Here is an 18,243-nt window from a genome sequence, read left to right on the forward strand (position 1 = left end):
GCATGCACCTCAGGCGCCGGCTTGTTCTCTGGCTGCACCCCACCCCATTGCTGGTTGGAATAGCGGCAGACACCAGTTCCAGAATGGGCCAGATTCTGATTTCTGGATTCCACACATTGGTCAGCACTTCTGAGGTCAGGTAGGACAAATTAAGTGCTGCTGGCTGAGAGGCCGGAGTTCCCAGCCTCTCTAGTGATGGGCCCAACCTCAGAGACCTGACTATATACCATCCCTTGCTCCCAGCTGTTCCTGCCTTCAAACCCAAGCCGTGGGGTTTGCTTCAGCCAGCTGGAAGGCACTGGCTCTCTGAGGTCCTAGGAGTGTGCAATAGTGGAAGACCTAGGCATCAGAGTGCCTCCCCTGCCCCTAAAAATGACCCATGTGGAAGCTGAGGCAGCTTTATTGAAAGGAAGGACAGTGAGTGGGTCTCACAATTTGATCTGCCCCAGAGTGGGGCTGGGAGGTTACCGAGAACGCAGTCCTGGGGTGGAGGAGGCCCTCAGAATCACACCTCCAGGTGTCACACCTCCAGGCTGGACTGAGAGGAGCTGGGCTTGTGACCCACGGGGTTCTTACGCATCACGGTGCGGCGCTAGGGGGTGGCCAGTGGCGAACCACGTGCCGGTAGGAGGTGGCCAGGTAGTCAAAGTAGTTGATGTTGAGTTTCCGGGCGATGTAACGGCCCAAGTATTCCATTTGCTGTGGGAGCAGGTGGCGCTCAACTGGGGCCAGGACAGGACAGACCCCGAGTCGCCGTCCAGGTGTCTCCTTCCCCTACCAGGCCGCATCCCCAGTCCTGCCCGAAGCCCTGGCGCCCTCTCTGGTCCCCAGCAATGAGGACTGCATTGTATTTACTATCTGCGTGAGGAAACGGCCCCACCCAAAGACCTTAAACAGTGATCTTGTCATCCTGTTCCCAGAGAGGCCGCGTGTCTGGGCGGAACCCACCTCGTAGCGCTCCGACAGCTGCACCAGCACCAGCGGCTCCAACCTGTGGCCGCCGAGGACCAGCTGGAAGAAGCACCTTCCGTAGGCTGCGGGGAGAGTGGACTCAGCCCGCCTGACCGCCCCTCTGACCTCCCAAGCGGCCTCCCCGTCCCTGGCCCACCCTCCCGGCCAGTCACCGTCGGAGTTGAGGGCCAGGCGCACGTAGACCAGGTGCAAGGGGCCCTGGCACACGGTGCGGCCCTGGATGGAGAAGTGGTACACGCCGCGCGTGTGGTTCAGCACCAGGCGGCGCCGCGGCAGCGACGAGATCACGAGCCACAGGCCCACGCCCACGCCGTACGCGAGGAAGACCCAGGTCTCCTGTTTCTGTACCTGCGGGCGCCGCAGGGAGCGTCTGAGCTGAGCGGCGCGAGGCCGGCCCTTGGGGGAGGAGGGCGATGGGGGTCGGGCCCAGGGGCTCACACCTCTCTCAGGGAGCCCAAGCTGACCAGGACCACGCAGACGACAAAGAGCAGCATCCCCTTCCACAGCGTGTCCAGATAGTACTCGAGCACGAAGACTGGGGGCGGCGCGGCTCATGAGGACGCCCCGGCCCTGCCCGCAGCCAGGGGTGGCGGTACCAGGGCTTGGCCCGGACTGGCTGGGTCTGCGCAGGGCTAGGGGAGGCGGTGTCTCCGCCCCCAGGAGCACCGACTGGCCCCGCCCAGGGCCCTGGCTCTGCCCACCTGGCTCCACCCTATTCAGGCCCGTCCCCGGACCCGCCCCACCCCGCCCCGCCCAGCCTCGCGCGCACCGTTTGGCTGCTGCTGCATGAATGGGTAGAAGCTATTGTTTTTGAGGCGCCTGGCCAGGTGGCGCTCCGGAGAGGAGAGTCCTAGGGACCAGAGCTGGAAGCGCCAGCCGATGGAGGTCGTGGGCAGGCTGCCGGGCCTGGCCTTAGGCATCTGCGTCAGGCAGAGGTGGTCAGCCCGGCCGCTCGCCCGCTGCCACCGCCTGCTGCCCACAGCGACGCTCCTACCTGGGTGAACAAATTCTCCAGGGCTGCAGGCCCAGGAAGGAGCAGGAGCTCATAGGCGACTGGCAGGGCAGCGAGGCCAGGGAGCGGCCCAGGGTGGACCGCGCACGGGTTCTAGAAGTTCTGGGCGGGTTCTAGAAGGGGCTGCTCTGTTAACCACCTCCTAGGGAGTCCGGGGTGAGGTCCTGCGGTGGGCATTAACTTCTTGGCCAGTCCATCCCCTGGAGGCCCCCTGCATGGCCTGTTCACAGTCCTCATCTGAAAGGTGGATGGATGAACACCCTAGGACTGAGCTGGAGAGAAATTTGCAGGCGGGGACCCCTCAATGAGCCCCACAGCTGGGTGGGGCCCCACCTCTCCCCCTACATGCAACCACAGACAAGCTCACCAGTGTTCCTGAGGGTGGAACACACACACTGGTGCCAGCAGTGGGCAGGCAAAGGCATGGCCACCTGCAGGCTTAAAAGCCCATGGGGCCATCCTGACCCCACAACACACAGGCTCTGGGTTGGCTGTAGCCCCAGTGGCTCCATCAGGTATAACCCGTTGCCCAACCCTACCCTGAGGACCACACACAGAGCTCCCAAAAACGTTTTATTTAAAAAAAATGCTCAAATATCTGAAATTGGGCAAAGGTAGGGGGTGGGCAGGCGGGCTGAGGTGTCCCAGGTCTGTGGCTGCCTAGCTGGGCAAGGGGCTGGTGAGCAGCTGCTCCAGACACCACTGGACTTCCTCCAGGCCCCGGTAGGCCCGCTTCAGACCCCGGGGAAGGCAGCGGCAGGACTCCAGGTTGAGGTAGAGCAGGCCTGGGCAGCTGCTGATCACAGAGCTGTGGGGAAAGCAGGCCACAGGAAGTTGAGCTGTTGCCCCAGAAGGGCTGGGCCAGGTTAGGGAGCTGTGCCTGCTGGTGTTCCACACCTGGCTCTGCCACCCATAGCCACCAAGACCAAGCCCAGTTCCCCTGGTGTCCCTAAGCCCACCCCACGCAGGGGCCTGGACAGTATGCACGCCCTCTGACCCCGGGAGCTCTCAGGCCAGGCAGGACACCACTTCCAGGCCCCAGGCAGATGCGGTGACAGCCACCCTGGCTCCAGGGACTGGGGTTGGGGGTGCTGACCTGACCGTGCTGGGTGTGACCCGGGTGCCCCTGAGGTTAAGAGAGCACAGGGCTGGGTGTGAGCCCCCAGGGGTGCTTAAGAAGGCAGCCAGGGCCTGCTCCAGGTCCTTCTCACTGAAACCCTGGCCACTCAAGTCCAGTTCTCGCAGTGTATGGCACCACTTCTGAGTCAACAGGGGGCTGCCCTCCTTGGCTAGAGTCAGCCGGTCTGACGTGCCATACAGGCCCAGATGAAGCTGCTCCAGCTCTGCGGTGAGAGGAGTGAGCATAAGCTGCAGGGCGACAAGGACTCCCACAACTCACCCACCCGGCCACCACCCAGGACCGCTGACCCTGGCACGGCACAAGGGTCCCCACACCTCACCCATTCAGCCACCACCCACACCTCACCTGCCTGCCCACCACCCAGGACCACTGACTCCAGCATGGCACAAGGGCCCCCACACCTCATGTGCCTGGCCACAACCCAGAACCACTGACCCCGACACGGCAGATCCTGAAGGCCAGCCGGCGTGATGCGCGCACAGCCACGAAGATCTAGTAAGCGCAAGTTGGGAGAGGCGTGGAGTAGGCGGCCCAGGACCTCGTTGCTCACAAAGTTGCAGGTTGAGCTTGCCAGGCAGAGTTCCTCCAGGCTGGGGAAGCCTGGTCCGGGAGCCACCCCTCGTCCCAGAGGCTTGGGCAGCCACATCAGGTTCAGCAGCCGCAGCACCTGGGGGCAAGGCCCAGGCTGTAGATAGGGGAGCGTATAAAAGGTGGGAGAGGCAGGGCGCCAGGTACCTGGAGCTGGGGGCAGCCTTTCTGCAGAGCCTCAACAGGCAGCTGAAGGGGAATGCTGTTACGGTTGATGCCGCTGCTCACCTCCAGAACCTGGAGCTGGGGGCAGCAGCTGCCCTGCGGAGGTGCGGGGGAAGGGGGTCACAGGGTCAGTGGCCTGGCAGTCCCCAGCTCAGCATCTGGCTCTGCTCCCACCAATGCCAACCTACCAGCAGTGCACCCAGGATGGCTGTCGTCTGGGAGCTGTAAGTCAGCCACAACTTGCGCATTCGGGACCCTGCCTCCTCCAAGAAGCTTACCACAGCTGTGGACTCCACCTAGGGTCCCAATACAAGAGCACCCGTCACCCCAGCCTGGGTTTTTTCAGGGACCCTTGGGACACAGGGCTCACCATGGAGTGCTGTAGGTCCAGGCTATGGAGCTGGCAGCAGGCTTTGGCTAGCATGACCAGAGCATCAGCAGTCACACCGTGGCAGCCGGAGAGCTTTAGGAAAGTGAGCCGAGGACAGGACTCGCCTACCAGCTGCAGGGAGACAGAGGGGCAGCTGCGGTTGGGAGAGCGCAGGCTAAGATCCACAAGGGAAACAAACAGGTGGCTGGTGCCAACCCCACACTACCGCCTTAGCTGCGACCTCCTTTCTGCCCATGCCAGGCCTACTTGGGTGTCCCCGCCTCTGACACCTCCCTGCTGGAGGAAACAGCAGGAAAGGAGAACCAGGCAGGCAGGCAGGCCTCCCGATGGAGCAGCGTTGGGCCCTCAAGGTGCCTGACCCACTTCCTAGAGTACTCAACAGTCCCAGAGGGTCACAGCTGGTGTGCAGGGCAGCCTGGAGCTCTCACCTTCAGCACGGGGTGTACCTGAGACTTCCAGTGGATGAGGGTCAGCCTCTGGAGCTGTGAAAACCTGGGCCGACAGCAGAGGCAGAGCTGCACTAATGTTCCCACACGAGTCCTTCCCACCCAACACCTTGGTGCAGGGAGACAGAAGGAGCCTGGAGCCAGGGGACAAGGAAAAGAGGGAACCCCTCACCGATTAGGCATAAGCCACTCCAGGGAAGCAAGAAGCTTCTTCTCCGCCTTGACCCCGCCCTTGGCAGGCCGGCCGGCCAGCGGGGACGACAGGGTCACGGTGTGCCAGAGCGCGGGTTGGGAAGCGGCCTCCTGCCAGCGGCGGCACACGCGCGCAGCCCTGGGAGGACAGCGTGCTGAAGCTGCCGGCCCCTTCGTAGGTGACACCCCCTCTCGCAGCGCAGTGGACATCCCGGCTCAAAGCCGGGCTCCTGGGACTCCAACCGGGCGCCTAAGGGGCTGCGCTCTCGGGCGGAGGGGTGCGCGCTCCGATGCTTTCGCCCTCCGCCCCCGCCCGGGCCACTGCTCGGACCACGTCTGGCCCAAGTCGCTGCGCTCGGCGACGGGCCCGGCAGCAGCGTTACCTGCCGAGGAAGGGCATGGGCCCGTCCGCCGCCACCAACAACCCGAAAATCTGCACCAGGATTTCCAAGGGAATGCGGTCTCCCCAGCCCGCGTCGGGCCCTTCCTCGGGCGAGGGCGCCGGGTCGGGCCTGAGCGTGGCCTTGGGCTTGGCCGCGGCGCGGCCCGGGGGCGGCTGCCGGGGAGTGCGGCGGGCAGCGCGCCGCTGTGCGCGGCTCCGGGCGGGTCCGGGTTCGGACAGCACCAGCAGCATGCTGTCGGACGGAAGCAGGTGGTACCCCGAGCCGCTCGGCGCCAGCCGGTCCCACCACCAGTCCTCGGCCGAGCGGGCCCGCGGCGCTACCCGAGCTCTGCGCCGGACCTGCCGGGAGGCCGGGGAAGCCATGACCATCGAAGGCGCTTGGGGCAGCTCCAGGGAGCGGAACGGGCGGGGCTTACAGACTGACAACCCCCGACTCTTCTCTGCGCCCGCCCGCTGACCCGCTTCCGGGGCGGGACTTCCGGCCGTGGGCCATGCCGGGGGCGGGCCCGGAGTCGCTGCGGGTGAGTCCGGTGGTGGCTGCTGTCGGGTCCTGGGCTGTCTTGGACGGCGGCGTCCTGGCGTGGCGGGAAGCCGGCACTAGAGCGGGAGCGCACTGGGCGCGGGACCGGGAGGCGTAGGGACCGGACGGCTCCCGGGTCGCCCACCTGAAGCTGGTGAGAGGGCGGCGCCCCTACGAGCAGAGCCGCTCCAGCCACTCCCCTGGGATCTGACTTGGCTCCTGCGGTCCCGGGCACCGCGAAGCCCTGGGGCGTGCTTGGCTTCTGCTGGTAGGCGCCCTGTCCCAGTGTCCGGCTTGGGGTGGTGGTTGCAGTGACTCCAACCCCGCCTCTCCCTGGAGAGAAGGGCTCCACTCGCTCCTTCGGCCTCCTCCCCTGGGGCTGCAGCGACTCGGGCCGGCTTCCTGCTTCCCTACCTGCCGGCGGTCCCGACGCTGGCGGGCGGTGCTGCTGGGTACGTTTTAGCCAATCCTCCCCATTCCCACTCCTGCCCGGGGCTCCCCCTGTTCCCCTGGTCTCACCTTGTTGATTCCGGCTCTGTATCCTGCCTATTTGTCTGTTTCGTTCAAGCTAGAAGAGGTTTTCAGTTCCCAGAAGAGCCAAAGCGTCTCTGGACCTAGGTGGGAAAAGAACTGGCTGTGACCTTTGCCTTGACCTGGAAGGGCGCAGCCTTGGACTGAATGGCAGCACCCACACCCGGCCGTCCGGTGCTGACCCACCTGCTGGTGGCTCTCTTCGGCATGGGCTCCTGGGCTGCGGTCAATGGGATCTGGGTGGAACTACCTGTGGTGGTCAAAGAGCTTCCGGAGGGTGAGTGGGAGGAGGTGCAGGTGTGCCCAGGAAGGTGGGCTCTGTCAGTTCTTCTTCCCTTGGGTATCATGCCCCTGACATGGTCTCCTCCCTTCCCTGCAGGTTGGAGTCTCCCCTCCTACGTCTCTGTGCTTGTGGCGCTGGGGAACCTGGGTCTGCTGGTGGTGACCCTTTGGAGGCGGCTGGCCCCAGGAAAGGGCGAGCGGGTCCCCATCCAGGTGGTGCAGGTGCTGAGCATGGTGGGCACAGCTCTTCTGGCCTTTCTGTGGCACCGTGTGGTCCTAGTGGCAGGACAGTCGCATTCCGTGGCCTTCTTAGCACTGGCCTTTGTGCTGGCGCTGGCATGCTGTGCCTCTAATGTCACTTTCCTGCCCTTCCTGAGCCACCTGCCACCTCGCTTCTTACGGTCATTCTTCCTGGGTCAAGGCCTGAGTGCCCTGCTGCCCTGCGTGCTGGCCCTAGTGCAGGGTGTGGGCCGCCGTGAGTGCCCGCCAGCCCCCATCAACGGCACCCCCGGCCCCCCACTCGACTTCCTTGAGCGTTTTCCCGCCAGCACCTTCTTCTGGGCACTGACTGCCCTTCTGGTCGCTTCAGCTGCTGCCTTTCAGGGTCTCCTGCTGCTGTTGCCACCACCATCTGTACCCACAGGGGGCTTAGGATCAGGCCTCCAGGTGGGAGCCCCAGGAGCAGAGGAAGAGGTGGAAGAGGCCTCACCATTGCAAGAGCCACCAAGCCAGGCAGCAGACACCACCCCTGGTCCAGACCCTAAGGCCTATCAGCTTCTCTCAGCCCACAGTGCCTGCCTGCTGGGCCTGCTGGCCGCCACCAACGCACTGACCAACGGCGTGCTACCTGCTGTGCAGAGCTTTTCCTGCTTACCCTACGGGCGTCTGGCCTACCACCTGGCTGTGGTGCTGGGCAGTGCTGCCAATCCCCTGGCCTGCTTCCTGGCCATGGGTGTGCTGTGCAGGTACACAAGCCCTTCAGCCCCTGTGCCGGTGGAACTCAGGGCTGGGAGCCAGGTCCTGGCACAGTCAGCCCTGACACTCTGCTCACTCTCTACAGATCCTTGGCAGGGCTGGGCGGCCTCTCTCTGCTGGGCGTGCTCTTTGGGGGCTACCTGATGGCGCTGGCAGTCCTGAGCCCCTGCCCGCCCCTGGTGGGCACCTCGGCAGGGGTGGTCCTTGTGGTGAGCACAGGGGACGTGAAGTGGGGCGGGGGCGTTTTCGTGGAGCAGGCACATCTCACGCTCAGCTGCTGCTGTGTCCCCTCAGGTGCTGTCGTGGGTGCTGTGTCTTGGCGTTTTCTCCTACGTGAAGGTGGCAGCCAGCTCCCTGCTGCATGGCGGGGGCCGGCCGGCATTGCTGGCAGCCGGTGTGGCCATCCAGGTGGGCTCTCTGCTCGGCGCTATTGCTATGTTCCCCCCCACCAGCATCTATCACGTGTTCCACAGCAGAGAGGACTGTGCAGACCCCTGTGACTCCTGAGCCTGGGCAGGTGGGGACCCCGCTCCCCGACGCCTGTCTTTCCCTCAATGCTGCCACCATGCCTGAGTGCCTGCAGCCCAGGAGGCCCGCACACCGGTGCACTCGTGGACACCGCACACTCCATAGGAGACCCTGGCTCTCCGGGGCGGGGGGAAAGGGCAGGGAGCAGGCTTGGAGCCAGGGACCAGTGGGGGCTGTAGGGTAAGCCCCTGAGCCTAGGACCTACGCGTGGTTTGCGTAATAAAACATTTTTATTTAATGAGTTGGCATTAATTCTTTGAGCACCTCTTTCTGTGTGGATGCTTCCGTGAACTAGAGCCATGGCCCGGCCTGTTTAACAGGGGCCACCTCTCCCCAGGCCCTGGGCAGGTCCTTACCCACCGCAGGCTGGTGTCACAGATCGTACAGTCATGGCCCTCTGAGCCCAGACTCCCCCACATTCCTTCTTGGAACTGCCCTGGGCTCTCTGGGCACACAGGAGCTACCAGCTTCGGTGGTCAGAGGAGTAGAGGAGCCTCTTCCCAGCAAGGCCACTGCTCCACGAGCACCTCTCAAGGGCATTAGGGTCAGTCGGATGGTGCTGCAATGTGCCGAGCCCCGTGCCCACCCTTAGCCCTGGAGTGACGGCCTGCCTGCTGGCTTCCCAGGAGTATCCTGCTAGGGATTTATTTTTTATTTTATTTATTTATTTTTTTTTGAGACGGAGTCTCACTCTGTCGCCCAGGCTGGAGTGCAGTGTCCGGATCTTGGCTCACTGCAAGCTCCGCCTCCCGGGTTCCCGCCATTCTCCTGCCTCAGCCTCCCCAGTAGCTGGGACTACAGGCGCCCGCCACCTCGCCCGGCTAGTTTTTTTTTGTATTTTTAGTAGAGACGAGGTTTCACCGTGTTAGCCAGGATGGTCTCGATCTCCTGACCTCGTGATCCACCCGTCTCGGCCTCCCAAAGTGCTGGGATTACAGGCATGAGCCACCGCGCCCGGCCCCTGCTAGGGATTTATACTGGGGGTTGGTGTGCAGGCACCGGGGTACTCAGTGAGGGGGACTCAGAAGAGACAGAGTTTAAGGTTTTAGCCCGTCAGGACCCTTTGGCCTGAGTATTGCCCCCTCCCCTGAGCCTCTAGCCTCTCAGTGCCAGCTCCTCCTGCAATCAGACCCTCAAAGGCCCCAAACCCTTTCTTCAAGCAGATTTGGCTACAGCTGCCTTCTCCCTGGGCTGATGGCACACCGCCCCTGGCCCTGAGCAGCCTGGGCCTGTAAGTGTTGGCATCTGCAGGGAACAGGACCTCAGCACTGACCATGGCCTATCCTGGGCTGGGTGGTTCTCAGGCACCCACAAAAAGGGCTGGAGCCGCAAAAGAACTAATTGAGAGGAGCCCCTGAGCCTGGCAGCAAGGATCTGGAAGAAAATGCTGGGGGAGGCCGTGCCAAGGTAGGAGCCTGGCTTTCTTCACCTTGTGGGCAGCCACCCCAGGGAGGCAGGACACTGAACTGTGAGCAGTGTGACAGGCCTGGCAGCAAGGCCCATTCTCACAGGCAAGAGGCCCCACTTCTGGAGAGGAGCCCCTGCAGCCGCAGGGAGCGTGCAGGCACTGGGGCAGGTGGGTCTGTTCCTGCTGCCCAAGCTCTGCCTGCAACGGTTCGGCTCTCTGGAGGCCCTTTCTGATTGTCCTTGGGTTGGCCTGCACATGGGCCTTTGAAGGCTTGGTCTTCCTTCCTGCTTCTACTCCCTCCTGTCTTGGCAGGACCATCCAAGGAGGAAGGAGCCCCCGTGACCGGGAAAGCCTCTGGTCTGGGGCCCCATCAAACATCAGGGCAGGCCAGCTCCCAGGGGACTCAGGAACCCCAGCTCTGAGGGCAGAGGCCACCGCCAGCTCCAGCCTTCTAGGATGCTGCCACCTGAGGCTGGGCCCCTGTCCCGCTGACCCGGCTGCTTCCCTTTGGGGGTTGCAGGTACTGAGGGCTCTAGGGGGTGGGGGCTGCAGGTTGAGTGAGTTTCAGAAGTCACCTGGTAAGAGAAGAAAGCTTCTGAGGGAGGATGAGGACAAGGATGGGACGAGGTGGCTGGTGTCGGTGGCACGACTGTGGGCAGGCAGCAGGGCTCCTGGTCTCATGCTCGCCCCCTTCCCCTCATTGCTCTGCCCCCACCACTGTCAACACCAGTGCTTGGGGCCTGCCCTATCCTGTCCACCCTGGGCTGGAGGCTGGTGGAGCCACCTCCCAGCTTCTTCCTGTCTTCCCTCCCATAGGGCAGCGATCAAAGGCATCCATGGAGCCTCTGCTGTGTGCCACACATGAGCCGGACTCCCCCGGGGCCGCAGAGGAGCAAGGTGCACAGGCCTGAGTGAGGAATCCCCGGCCTTTTGAAGTCTCCGTGAGCTTCCTGCCCATGCCCAGTAGGAACTGGGGCAGGGGTCAGAATAATAATGGCAGGAAGGTGCCTCGGGGCCGAGGCCTTGAGCACTGCTCACTTACAGTTTCCCAGGGCTGAGCCCAGGGCCAAAGCTGGGCCCCTGGGAGGCAGGATAGCTGCACAGCAAGTGACCAGAGGTTCCGAAGCGCGAAACCCTGCCCGAGAGGAATTTGGAGGAGACTCCATCCTCCACCAGAAGGCAGGAGTGGAGCCGGACCCGATACCCCGCACTGTCCCCAGAGGGTGGTCCCCTGAGTAGGAGCAAAGCCTGCAACTCACTGTTCCTTGTCCCACCACAAGGAAGTCTCCTGGGCTCCTTAACAGCAGAGAAGGGGCCAGGTGCAGTAACTCATGCCTGTAATCCCAGCACTTTGGGAGGCCGAGGCAGGTGGACCACCTGAGGTCAGGAATTCGAGACCAACCTGGCAAACATGGCAAAACCCTGTCTCTACTAAAAATATAAAAATATACCAGGCATGGTGGCAGGTGCCTGTAATCCCAGCTACTCGGGAGGCTGAGGCACAAAAATCGCTTGAACCCAGGAGGCGGAGGTTGCAGTGAGCCAAGGTCGTGCCATCGCACTCCAGCCTGGGCGACAAGAGCGAAACTCTGTCTCAAAAAAGAAAAAAAAAAAACAGCAGGAAAGGGCCAGCCAGACCGTGGCCACCACGTGCAGCTGCCACTCCCAGGTGCGTGGCCATCCCATCTGATGCTGATCCCGTGCGTGTGGGCACAAGCCTTGCTGGCTGTGATTGAGCAGCTGACCGAAGAGCCTTCCCCTCCTTCAGTTCTGTAGTTCTCTGCCCAGCTTAGTCCCTAGACAGGTACAGGTGACTATGAGGTGAAGAAACAGTTGCACCCCTTGATTTTTTGTTTGTTTTTTAGAGATCGGGTTTCACTCTGTTGCCCAGGCCTGAGGCTTAAGTGAGGTCAAGGACTCAAATGATCCTCTCACCTCAGCCTCCTGGGTAACTGGGATGGCAGGCACACACCACCACCCTAGCTAATTTTCTTTTTTTCTTTTTTTGAGACTGAGTCTCACTCTGTCACCAGGCTGGAGTGCAATGGCGCAATCTCGGCTCACTGCAACCTCTGCCTCCTGGTTTCAAGTGATTCTCCTGCCTCAGCCTCCCGAGTAGCTGGGATTACTGGCGTGTGCCACTACGCCCAGCTAATTTTTGTATTTTTAGTAGAGACGGGGTTTCACCATGTTGGCCAGGCTGGCCTTGAACTCCTGACCTCAGGTGATCCGCCTGCCTCGGCCTCTCACAGTGCTGGGATGACAGGCTGAGCCACCGCGCCCAACTGAGGGTTTGTTTCTATCAGGATGTTTTCTCATATCTAAAACCATCTTGGGCCAGGCACCATGGCTCACACCTGTAATCTCAGCACTGGGCAACATAGTGAGATCCCATATCTACCAAAAAATTAAAAATTGACTGGGCATGGTGGTGAGAGCCTACAGTCCCACTTACTCCGGAGGCTGAGGCAAGAGGATCACTTGAGCCCAAGAGGTCTAGGCTGCAGTGAGCCTTGATTGTACCACTGCACTTCAGCCTGGGTAACAGAGCGAGACCCTGTCTCTAAATAAAATAAATAAATGATCTTGGAGATTCCCCAGAGGTTTGTCCTTTTACCTCCTGCCCTTGATTCTCAGGAGCTCTTATGGAGCCCCCTCACTTTTCATGGCAACATAGGTATTTGCATGGTGTCTTGTGGGCGGAGGAGTACCCAGGTGCCAAGGCAAGAGACTGAAGGCACAAACTGTTTCAGTATAATAAAGAAAATAGACTAAGAACAGTCATAATACAAATTAGATATAGAGATGAGCATGGACAATTATCAATCATTATTATAAACATTAATTGTTAGCTTTTAATATTACTCTTTGTTGCATTACTAATATAACCTAGGAATAACCGACGGGTATAGGGTCAGGTGCTGAAGAGATAGTGTGAGAAGTGACCTAGAAGGCAAGAGGTGAACCTTCTGTCACGCTGCATAAGGGCCGCTTGAGGGCTCCTTGGTCAAGCGGTAACGCCAGTGTCTGGGAAGGCACCCGTTACTTAGCAGACCGTGAAAGGGAGTCTCCTTTCCTTGGAGGAGTCGGGGAACACTCTGCCCCACCAGCTTCTTGTGGAAGGCTGGATATTATCCAGGCCTGCTCGCATTCATCTGGAGGCCTAAACCCCTCCCTGTGGTGCTGTGCTTCAGTGGTCACGCTCCTCGTCCACTTTCATGTTCCTCCTGTACTCCTGGTTCCTCTTTGAAGTTCGTAGTAGATAGCGGTAGGAGAAATAGTGGAAGTCTTAAAAGTCTTTGATCTTTCTTATGAGCGCATAGAAGAAAACACTGACGTATGCCGCCTTCTCTCTCTGCTTTTGCTACCTAAGAGGGCAGGGACCCCTGTCCTATGATCATGTGACTTGCTTTGCTTTATCAATCTCTTAGAAGATTCACCCTCCTTACCCTGCCCCCTTGTCTTGTATGCAATAAATATCAGCGAGCCCAGCCGTTCGGGGCCACTACCGGTCTCCACATCTTGATGGTAGTGGTCCCCCGGGCCCAGCTGCTTTCTCTTTATATCTTTGTTTTGTGTCATTTATTACAATCTCTTGTCCCCGCACACAGGGAGAACACCCGCCAAGCCCCATAGGGCTGGACCCTATATACCATGTATTTGCAGCACCCAAGCTCTTAATAACTGCCATGCTGGGTCGGGCATGGTGGCTTACGCCTGTAATCCCAGCATATTGGGAGGTGGAGGCAGGCAGATTACTTGAGGTCAGGAGTTGAAGACCAGATTGGCCAACATGGTGAAACCCCATCTCTACTAAAATACAAAAATTAGCCAGGCGTGGTGGCAGGTGCCTGTAATCCCAGCTACTCAGGAGGCTGAGGCAGGAGAATCACTTGAACCCAGGAGGCAGAGGTTGCAGTGAGCCAAGNTTTTTTTTTTTTTTTTTTTTTTTTTTTTTTTGAGACTGAGTCTGGCTCTGCCGCCCAGGCTAGAGTGCGGTGGCCGGATCTCAGCTCACTGCAAGCTCTGCCTCCCGGGTTCACGCCATTCTCCTGCCTCAGCCTCCCGAGTAGCTGGGACCACAGGCGCCCGCCACTTCGCCCGGCTAGTTTTTTGTATTTTTTAGTAGAGACGGGGTTTCACCGTGTTAGCCAGGATGGTCTCGATCTCCTGACCTCGTGATCCGCCCGTCTCGGCCTCCCAAAGTGCTGGGATTACAGGCTTGAGCCACCGCGCCCGGCCAGCTGTTTTCTCTTTATCTCTTTGCCTTGTGTCTTTATTTATTACAATCTCTGGTCTCTGCACACGGGGAGAACACCCGCTAAGCTTTGTAGGGCTGGACCCTACAGTGTCTTAGTTCGTTTTGTGCTGCTATAATGCCACAGACTGGATAATTGATAATAAACTGGGATTTATTGGTTCTAGAGATTTGGAAGTCCAAGAGGGAGGGGCCACATCTCATGAGGACCTTCTTGCTGCCACGTAACATGCCAGGAGGCATGTGGCTGGACGGAAAGCGGCCAAATTCATCCTTTTATAAGGAATCAACTCCCGAATTAATGGCATTAATCCCTTCATGAGGGCGAAGCCCTCAAGACCTAATCACCTCTTAAAGGCCCTACCTTTAAGAGGGTACGGTGGCTCACGACTAATCCCAGCATGTTGGGAGGCCGAGGCGGGCGGATCACAAGCTCAGGAGTTCAAGACCAGCCTGAACAACATGGAGAAACCCCGTCTCTCTAAATATACAAAATTTGCCAGGCGTGGTGGCACATGCATGTAATCCCAGCTATTTGGGAGGCTGAGGCAGGAGAATCGTTTGAACCCAGGAGGCAGAGGTTGCGACGAGCCAAGATTGCACCACTGCACTCCAGCCTGAGACGACAGAGTGAGACTCCATCAGAAAAAAAAAAAAAAAAAAAGGTCCCATCTCCAATACTGCCACATTGGGGACCAAGTTTGCAATCCATGAACTTTGGGGGACACATTCAAACCACAGCACATAGATTCAGTTAAGAGACTCTTCTCCTTTTACAGAATACAATTGGACGAATTGGTTAGGCCACCAAGGCCTTGCCCAGGTTGTCATAGGGAGAGCTCTGCTCTTTCACTGGGGATGACCAGCCGCTGCTGCGGACCTTGGGTTGCTGTTATGAAGGAGTGCCTGCAAATTCTCCTGAGGGTGCAGGACCCAGGCCGTGCAGGTGACCAGGAAGGTGATTTCCTGGCAGGCCCAGGAACATAGAAATTGGCCCATGATAGGTATTGTATTTCTTGCCTCTGCAAACAAGCAAACAATACAGGTCCACTCTGATATTTCTTTTCTTATTTATTTATTTTGAGACAGTTTCACTCTTGTCGCCCAGGCTGGAGTCCAATGGTGTCGGCTCACTGCAACCTCTGCCTCCTGGGTTCAAGCGATTCTCCTGCCTCAGCCTCCCAAGTAGCTGAAATTACAGGCGTCTGCCATCACCCCCAGCTAATTTTTGTTTTGTTTTGTTTTGTTTTTTTGGGATGGAGTCTCGCTCTGTCACTCAGGCTGGCGCAGTGGCACGATCTTGGTTCAATGCAACCTCCACTTTCCAGGTTCTCCTGCCTCAGCCATGTGAGTACCTGGGACTACAGGCACGTGCCACCACGCCCAGCTAATTTTTTTTTTTTTAATTTTTAGTAGAGATGGGATTTCACCATGTTAGCTAGGATAATCTCGATCTCCGGACCTCGTGATCCACCTGCCTCGGCCTCCCAAAGTGCTGGGATTACAGGCCTGAGCCACCGTGCCCGACAATTTTTGTATTTTTAGTGGAGACAGAGTTTCACCATGTTGATCAGGCTGGCTGTGAACTCCCGACCTCAAGTGATCCACCTGCCTCGGCCTCCCAAAGTACTGGGATTACAGTCGTGAACCACTGCACCCAGCCCCAATTTGGTATTTCTTATGAAAACTTCCAGCAAAGCAAACTTAAGGTGGCCTATATGGTGCATTTACAGTCTTTCTGCACCTGTGTAAATAATTGGACCACATTTGCTGACACCAGCTTCATTTTATGGCCTAGTGTGATTTATTTTTTATTTTATTTTATTTTATTTTGAGACAAGGTCTCACTTTTTTGCCCAGGCTGGAGTGCAATGGCACAATCTTGGCTCATTGCAACCTCCACCTCCTGAGTTCAAGCCATTCTCCCGCCTCAGCCTCCCGAGTAGCTGGGATTACAGGCACGGGCCACCACGCCCGGCTAATTTTGTATTTTTAGTAGAGACAGGATTTTTCCGTGTTGGTCAGGCTGGTCTGGAACTCCCAAATTCAGGTGATCCGCCTGCCTCGGCCTCCCAAAGGGCTGGGATTACAGGCATGAGCCACTGCAGTCAGCCTTTTTTTTTTTTTTTTTAGTTTTGCTCTGTCGCCCAGGCTGGAGTGCACTGGCATGATCTCGGTTCTCTGCAACCTCTGCCTCCTGGGTTCAAGCGATTCTCCTGCCTCAGCCTCCCAAGTAGCTGGAACTACAAGCATGCACCACCATGCCCAGTTAATTTTTGTATTTTTAGTAGACACGGGGTTTAGCCATGTTGGTCAGGCTGGTCTCGAACTCTTGACCTCAGGTGATCTGCCCACCTCAGCCTCCCAAAGTGCTGGGATCACAGGCACCAGCCACAGCACCCGGCCGAGCGATCTTTTTTTGAAAATTGTTTTTAATCAAAAGAGGAAGTGGGAGTCAGCGATAAAATCTTTGAACTTTGGAATAAGCAAAACCTATCACTGGTATTTCCAGTGGAAAAGTGCACGTGATTTAGAGTTCAGGTTCCCAGGTTTTCTGACTGTGATTTATATTCATTGTCTCTGAATGATTTTACGGGTCTGTAAATTACAAATAATTGATAGCAATGCAAGTCATTCCCTTTTATACACATGTAAGTAATTTTGGTCCAGAGGAGGTGCCACTATTTTTTCCTTTGGAAAAAGTTTGTCTCACGTCTATTTTTATATTTCAGCATTTTATGTTTCAGCTTTTTATCATTCCTTTACTCCATATAAATTTGTGATTCTCAGGAGGTGGAGGTTGCAGTGAGCCAAGATCACGCCATTGCACTCCAGCCTGGGCGACAGGGCGAGACTCTGTCTCAAAAAATAAAATTCGTGGTAGGCTTCTCTTTTGAACGGGTCATAACAATTTTCCTGGTTTCCTCATTAGTTAATTTGTTTGTTTGTTTGTTTGTGTTTTGAGATGGAGTATCCCTCTGTCACCCAGGCTGGAATGCAGTGGGGCAATCCCAGCTCACTGCAGCCTCTGCCTCCCAGGTTCAAGGGATTCTCCTGCCTCAGCCTCTCAAGTACCTGGGATTACAGGCACCAGGCACCATGTCCAGCTAATTTTTGTATTTTTAGTAGAGACGGGGTTTCGCCACATTGCCCAGACTGGTCTTGAACTCCTGACCTCAGGCGACCCACTTGCCTGGGCCTCCCAAAGTGTTGGCATTACAGGCCTGAGCCACCACACCCAGCTAAGTTAGTTAAATGAATCTTTGACACACTGTCCTTATTTCCTAGGGTTGCCAGAACAAATTACCACAACGTTAGTGACTTAAAATTGATGAACAATTTTATTCTTAGTCACTTTGCAAGCCAGGGACCTCCAGCCAACGATGCCCCAGCTGGGCCTCACTGGACCATACTACCTGCTGCAGAGACAGCTGGTTCACTCAGCCCACCTAGGCCGAATCTGGCTTGCGCACTGGTTCCCAAGTTCTTGTCCTGCACTTATGAAGAATGGGGATACACTGGCAAACAAAGAGTGAGGGTGGAGATTTTACTGAGTGATAAAAGAGGTGGGAGTTTATTGAGTGATAAAAGAGCTTTCAGCAGAGAGGCGACATGGGAGGTCCCCCTACCTAAAGGCAGGAAGTCCCCTCAATGTGGCTGAGTCCAGAGCTTTTATGGGCTCAGTATTGGGTGGGGGCAGGCCATAGGTAGTATTAGAAAAGGCAACATTCAACTGGTTAAAAAGCATTATTCAGGCTGAGTGTGGTGGCTGGCTCCTGTAATCCCAGCACTTTGGGAGGCTGAGGCAGGCGGATCATCATCTGAGGTCAGGAGTTTGGGACCAGACTGGCCAACATGGTGAAACCCTATCTCTACTAAAATACAAAAAATAGCCGGGTGTGGTGGCGTGCGCCCGTACTCCCAGTTACTGGGGAGGCTGAGGCATGAGAATTGCTTGCACCAGGAGGCAGAGGTTGCAGTGAGTCAGGATCGTGCTACTGCACTCCAACAGCCTGGGTGACAGAGTAAGGCTCTCTCTCTCAAAATAATAATAATAATAATAATAATAATAATAATAATAAAAGCATTATTCAGAAAGAATCCATCAGGAAAGGGCAGGCAAACAGGAACAGAAATTCTCGCTCTGGGTCTCAGGTTTCATCCCAACCAGCAGTTCTGTGTTTCAGACTCAGGCTTTTTTTTTAGCTTGGAGGTTTCACTGGGGACCTGCCTTTATTTACCTAGGCATTTGGCTACCTCCTGTCACTATCAAAATGTCAGGGCTGAGTTCAGTGGCTCTTGCCTATAATCCCAGCACTTTGGGAGGCTGAGGTGGGGAGGATTGCTTGAGACTAGGACTCAAGCAATCAACACTGTCTCTAGATAAATTTTTTTTTTTTTTTTTTTTTTTTTTTTTTTTTTTTTTTTTTT

General features: G+C 57.5%; 3 protein-coding genes across 8 annotated transcripts; 1 reads left to right on the forward strand and 2 right to left on the reverse strand.

The window, feature by feature from the left end:
• Positions 1 to 384: 384 nt before the first annotated feature.
• TMEM249 (transmembrane protein 249) lies at positions 385 to 2,723 on the reverse strand. 2 transcript variants are annotated; one of them, XM_025395245.1, is made up of 6 exons: positions 1,967 to 2,723; positions 1,742 to 1,892; positions 1,413 to 1,507; positions 1,125 to 1,320; positions 949 to 1,034; positions 385 to 699 (listed from the first exon to the last, which is right to left on the reverse strand). In XM_025395245.1, the coding sequence occupies exons 2-6, from the start codon at positions 1,890 to 1,892 to the stop codon at positions 580 to 582; spliced, it is 648 nt and encodes a 215-aa protein (XP_025251030.1). In that variant the 5' UTR covers positions 1,967 to 2,723; the 3' UTR covers positions 385 to 579. The 2 variants fall into 2 exon arrangements, with proteins under 2 accessions (XP_025251030.1, XP_025251031.1); XM_025395246.1 differs by having other exon boundaries at positions 1,742 to 2,056.
• Positions 385 to 5,745, reverse strand: FBXL6 (F-box and leucine rich repeat protein 6). Its single transcript, XM_025395244.1, has 14 exons — positions 5,291 to 5,745; positions 4,888 to 5,046; positions 4,698 to 4,761; positions 4,249 to 4,380; positions 4,067 to 4,174; positions 3,861 to 3,974; positions 3,561 to 3,792; positions 3,081 to 3,327; positions 1,967 to 2,792; positions 1,742 to 1,892; positions 1,413 to 1,507; positions 1,125 to 1,320; positions 949 to 1,034; positions 385 to 699 (listed from the first exon to the last, which is right to left on the reverse strand). Exons 1-9 carry the CDS (start codon positions 5,677 to 5,679, stop codon positions 2,645 to 2,647), a joined length of 1,593 nt encoding a protein of 530 aa, XP_025251029.1. The 5' UTR covers positions 5,680 to 5,745; the 3' UTR covers positions 385 to 699; positions 949 to 1,034; positions 1,125 to 1,320; positions 1,413 to 1,507; positions 1,742 to 1,892; positions 1,967 to 2,644.
• Positions 5,746 to 5,785: 40 nt separating this feature from the next.
• On the forward strand, positions 5,786 to 8,398 carry SLC52A2 (solute carrier family 52 member 2). Of its 5 annotated transcripts, none has more exons than XM_025394969.1 (5): positions 5,786 to 6,098; positions 6,399 to 6,638; positions 6,741 to 7,608; positions 7,704 to 7,827; positions 7,913 to 8,398. In XM_025394969.1, the coding sequence occupies exons 2-5, from the start codon at positions 6,509 to 6,511 to the stop codon at positions 8,123 to 8,125; spliced, it is 1,335 nt and encodes a 444-aa protein (XP_025250754.1). In that variant the 5' UTR covers positions 5,786 to 6,098; positions 6,399 to 6,508; the 3' UTR covers positions 8,126 to 8,398. The 5 variants fall into 5 exon arrangements, with proteins under 5 accessions (XP_025250754.1, XP_025250752.1, XP_025250756.1 ...); XM_025394967.1 differs by having other exon boundaries at positions 5,791 to 6,282; XM_025394971.1 differs by having other exon boundaries at positions 5,791 to 6,282; positions 6,399 to 6,535; positions 7,913 to 8,387.
• The last annotated feature ends 9,845 nt before the right edge of the window (positions 8,399 to 18,243 follow it).

The sequence above is a fragment of the Theropithecus gelada genome, chromosome 8 (assembly GCF_003255815.1).
Source record: "Theropithecus gelada isolate Dixy chromosome 8, Tgel_1.0, whole genome shotgun sequence".
NCBI classification, from domain to species: Eukaryota; Metazoa; Chordata; class Mammalia; order Primates; family Cercopithecidae; genus Theropithecus; species Theropithecus gelada.